Source organism: Vicia villosa, linkage group LG3, assembly GCF_029867415.1.
Source record: "Vicia villosa cultivar HV-30 ecotype Madison, WI linkage group LG3, Vvil1.0, whole genome shotgun sequence".
Lineage (NCBI taxonomy): Eukaryota > Viridiplantae > Streptophyta > Magnoliopsida > Fabales > Fabaceae > Vicia > Vicia villosa.
In genome coordinates this window covers 107,339,813-107,345,078 of record NC_081182.1, presented here as the reverse complement: position 1 = coordinate 107,345,078, position 5,266 = coordinate 107,339,813, and the positions used below count along the sequence as shown (strand labels likewise).

At 33.1% G+C, this 5,266-nt stretch overlaps 1 protein-coding gene across 1 annotated transcript; it reads left to right on the top strand.

The window, feature by feature from the left end:
* Positions 1–2,831: 2,831 nt before the first annotated feature.
* Positions 2,832–4,542, top strand: LOC131662270 (purine permease 21-like). Its single transcript, XM_058932012.1, has 2 exons — positions 2,832–2,988; positions 3,138–4,542. The coding sequence occupies exons 1-2, from the start codon at positions 2,949–2,951 to the stop codon at positions 4,289–4,291; spliced, it is 1,194 nt and encodes a 397-aa protein (XP_058787995.1). The 5' UTR covers positions 2,832–2,948; the 3' UTR covers positions 4,292–4,542.
* The last annotated feature ends 724 nt before the right edge of the window (positions 4,543–5,266 follow it).

Here is a 5,266-nt window from a genome sequence, read left to right as displayed (position 1 = left end):
TTGACTTAGTACCCGATAAGCAAGTAACTGCTCTGAGTACCTGTCTTGAGTTTGATGAAATGTCTGGAGGTGTGATATCTCAGGGGGGGGGGTCAAAATTAGGGTATGACACTATGGTGCCTAGATCCAGGTCACAGGAGGTATATCACCAGTCGAGATGTAGTTTTCAATGAAGCTGAGATGACTTTCAAGAAAACTGTTGATGATGATGGTCGAAGTGCAGAAGAGCTGGAACAGGTAGAAATTCCTGTTGAGGTGGAGCAAGTTGATGGTGAATTGCATATCCCTGATGAAGTCAAAGAAGAAGCAGAAGATGCTGAGGAAGTTGAGGAAATTGTCGATGACTACCTATTGGCAAGAGATAGGTCGAGAAGAGTCATCAAGCCACCTCAGAGACTTGGGTATGCAGATCTTATAGCTTATGCATTAATCTCTGCAAGTGAGGTTCTTGATGATGAACCTAAAGATTATAAGGAAGTTATGAGGAGTCGAAATAAGACTGAATGGTTGTTTATTAAGTTAGCTTGTTTATTAAGTTAGCTTGTGTAATAGGCCTGGGGAAAAAGCTCATTAGTTAGTATGTTAAGTATTATTATAAATAGCATACTAAACTCTCATCATTGTATACTGCAAATCCTAATTTTCTAAGAGAAAGTAAAAGAATAGCAGTTACAACCAATTCTTGAGTTCTTCTTCTTCATTGTTCTTTATTCATCCCTTGTTTTTATTTACTGTGGAAATTGGTAAACAACCGCTGGTCCTCCCAAAGCCTTAAAACTAAGGGTTACTTGCAAGATTGACCAGTTGATCTTGAGACCACGTGCTAAAGTTTTTGGGATTGTATCTGTTTTGTCGAAGTGTTTGCCTAAGAAACGTGCTAAAGTTTTCCACACTGAATGTCAGATTCGACCGACAGGTGACTCGTGACCGACGGGACAAACCTAGACTTAAAGATTTTTAGTGAAAGTATGAGCGTTCTGGCCTTGACCTTCTGGAGTAACTCGTGACCACCAGATAGTGTCGACTCAGAAGTTGTTCTCTGATAGCAACAACCAGTTTCAGTTTACTTGGTTGAAATGACGATCAAAAGACAAAGTAAATGCTGGTTAAAGAACACAACACAGATAAAAGCTTCGAAGCGTATAATTAAAAAGTAAAAGGATTGCATTGAAAATAAAGATAGTGATTCACATACATCAAAACTTAAGGGCGGAAATTGGGCAGAGTGTAAGCAAACAGTTTGATTGTAATAGTGAACACACCTTTTCTACATTATTTTGCCCTATTTATAGGCTTTACATGAAGTAACTACCTATCATAATCTACGGCTAAGATTTGAACTGACACCAACTGCCTCGTAAGATTTTTCTCTGTGTTTGGCGCCCTTGACACACGACTTTGGCCTGGTAACCGTTCTTGGACATTTCAAACTTTGAAATTTAAATTCTCGCGCTTCAAGTTGCTTCTGGTAATCGTCTTCAATTTAGTGCGTCTCCTACCATGAAAGGCCTTGTCTAAAAATCTGGTAAGTATGGAATTCTTCCGTTCGATTTTTACCTTCTATTTCAACTTCAGACGAGTTCGACACCATTCTCTGTCGACTTTCACTTCATTTTTCCTCTTACAAATTTCTCGTTAGAATAAAAAAGTCTTCTACTGAGGACATGTGTCTTGCTTTGTCTCTAGATTTTTCCTGGGGTAACAGTTATATATATATATATATATATATATATATATATATATATATATATATATATATATATATATATATATATATATATATATATATAGGAGAGTTATATTGACTCCAAGAGTAAGTGTTTAACTCTTACTCCAAATCATAACCATTGATTATCATTAATCTAACGGTTTTAATTGATCATTTAATCTATTTATTTTTGGAAATATTTTTTTACATAAAACTTTAATTAAAACCGTTGGATTAATGATAATCAAGGGTTATGATTTGGAGGAAGTGTTGAACACTTACTCTTGGAGTCAATATAACCCTCCTCATATATATATATATATATAAATATATATATATATATATATATATATATATATATATATATATATATATATATATATATATATATATATATATATATATATATATATATATATATATATATATATATATATATATATATATATATATATATGAGGGATATTCTTAGTCCTTATTAATACTTACTCCAAATCTGAACTATTGATTCTTCTCAATCTAATGATTAAAAATAATAAATAATGAAATGTTAAGATATCCCTCCTCATAATAAATAATAAACCACATTCTATTAGAGTTTGACGTAACTCAGCCAGTTTTGTAAGGTGAGGAGTGTCCCCCTCGCTGCCGCCTTCCGCCACACATGTTAGTCTTCTTATCACTATAATTTAGATTTTCACCAAATTGGTAGGGCATCACTTAATCAAATCATGAACGCCTTAAAGAAGAAAACAAACTCAATTATTTGACGCATGTCATTTCCCTCTTTAATTTTTCTTGTACACTTTCCCATGTGCTATATATTAATAATAGAATAGAGATTCACAAAATTGGACAAGCATAATATTTAGCAACTAGCAATTTCACTCTCAAAAGAAGAAAAAAAATTGCCATAATGATATATTTTAAAAATCTCATTAGAATTAAATTCATACGTTTCAACATAATACAATGTTGACACATGTTTAATATTTTTCATAAAAAGACTTAACATATACAAATAATCTTAGCTGTGGAATATCTTAGTGCCGAAACTGAGAGAAAAATCACAAATAAAAACAAATTAGTATGTTCTGTCACGAATGAGACTCGTGTGGACCATTTTAATGTTTGTGTTTCAGTTTCATTTTTCTTCTTAAATACAGTACCACAAACCTATACTACACTTCCCTTGTCTTAACTCTCTTTCCAAACTATTTTATCTATTTCACTTTTACATATGGGAGAAGAAGCACAAGAACTGCAACTTCACCAAATAGGTTTGTCACATAATCTAATTTAATTATTTTATCAAAATTTTATGTTTATGACAAGAAAATATAAACAGTCAATTATTTCCTATCTTTCTTTTACTATATATATTATTTTGTTACTATGTTCACATGACAATTTGTATGAATTTTTGTAGAAGCTAATGAAGCCAAAGAAACATTATCATTGAAAGAAAATAGCTTTGAAGATCAAAAAAATATTATGATGAGTAAAAAAAGAAGATATTATTTCAAGATAGCCATTTATGTTGCACTTGTGTTGGTAGGGCAGTCAGCTGCAACACTTCTTGGAAGATTGTATTATGAAAAAGGAGGAAAGAGTAAATGGATGGGAACACTTGTTCAACTTGCTGGTTTCCCAATTCTATTACCTTATTACTTTTTTATCACATCAACCAAAAAACTCGCCGTAAATAAAAATAATAACATCGTTAATCCAATTTCAAATCCACCATCTGTTTTCATGCTAGCTTTTGTGTATGTCTCAATTGGTCTAATAATTGGATTAATTTGTTACTTATTTTCATTTGGGCTGTTATACCTACCTGTCTCTACTTTTACACTTATTTGCTCATCGCAATTAGGTTTCAATGCTTTATTTGCTTATTTCCTGAATTCACTGAAGCTCACACCTTACATAATAAACTCCTTAGTCCTTCTAACAATTTCTTCCTCCCTCCTTGTGTTTCAAAACGAGTCGTCGAATTCCACAAATGTTTCGAAGAAAATGTATGTGATTGGATTCATATGCACTATAGGTGCAGCTGCAGGGTATGGATTGGTCCTTTCCCTTACACAACTAGCTTTCAAGAAGGTTGTGAAGAGTGAGAGTTTCAAAGCTGTTATGGATATGATAATATATCAGTCATTGGTAGCTGTTTGTGTCCCTCTAGTAGGACTTTTTGCAAGTGGAGAGTGGAATGGTATAAAGAAAGAAATGGAAGAGTATGAGTTAGGGAAAGCTTCGTATGTGTTGAGTTTGAGTTTCACAGCCATAGGTTGGCAAGTCTTTAATATTGGTTGTGTTGGACTTATTTTCGAGTTTTCTTCTCTTTTCTCTAATGCTATAAGTGTTGTGGGATTGCCTATTGTTCCTATATTAGCTGTGTTTTTCTTTGAAGATAAAATGCATGGGATTAAGGCCATATCTATGGTACTAGCTGTTTGGGGCTTTATATCTTATATGTATCAACAGTATTTGAATGAGAGCAACGCCGAGGCAGAAAAGAGTGACACTCGTCACGTTACAAAAGTTATGTCTCCTTTGGAAGTGGATGATAGAAGAGGGTGATTGCGGACACATGTTAATCCAATGATCAGGCCAAGAAGAACTAATTCAATATGTAAATTATAAAAATTGAGTTGGTTTATATCATTGGTTCTTTTAATGTTGTTGTAAACCATATATGATTAATTAGTATATTGACTTAGTAATTGGAAGTCTAATTATATCTTAGTCAAAATTGTATGTGAAAAAGTTATGTGTAATGATATTTCAAAAAATTAAGAATTCATATATATGATGTGTTTTGACGATATAAACCAATGGACGCTTTTAGTGATGACGATTATGATGTATGTATATATGACATATGCCTACAGATATACAATGGACCGTGGCTATAAGTATCATCTCCAGTAACAAATTTGAATAAGTAGATATAGACATGAAAATTCATGGGTATATAATCACCCGAGTCTATGATCCAAAATAAAATGTTTTGTTGTGTTACCACTATCATTGTGCATTATGTGATAGAAAAAGAGGTATAGACATGTAAATCAATGGGCAAATGTGTAACCACACGTGTATAAGGTGTAATCCAGAGCAAAATAAGAAGACATGGCAGAGACTAATTGGTCATAGTTGTAAGAGATGATGTCAAGATTGATACTTCGATGTGTATTGAATAAGGGGGTGTATAATATCTTGGAAAATTAAATAAGTGTCCAAGGTGCTGATGAACAAATTTTTCGTGAATGGATTGTCTCCAATTTTCTGCCTTCAGCTTTCAATGCTGCTGCAATCCAAGGGCTGATATTCAATAGAGAATTAATGGTATTGGAGATGAATAGCTGTATAGTAAAATCTAAAGGTTGGAATTGGTGCTGAACAGAAGCAGCAGGGAGAAAGCTGCAGAGGATCCAAATTCAAATTTTTCAGAAACAATGACTATATATTTCGAAGATGTAGGAAGGATTTGATTTGTAATATTATGTCAATACCTTTAACATCATAACGCCCTGTCTGGTGACGCTAGTGGTG

Coding starts and splice junctions, on each gene's coding strand:
- LOC131662270 (XM_058932012.1), top strand. CDS start 2,949: ATGGGAGAAGAAGCACAAGAACTGCAACTTCACCAAATAG. Junction 2,989..3,137: donor ACTGCAACTTCACCAAATAG/GTTTGTCACATA, acceptor GAATTTTTGTAG/AAGCTAATGAAGCCAAAGAA.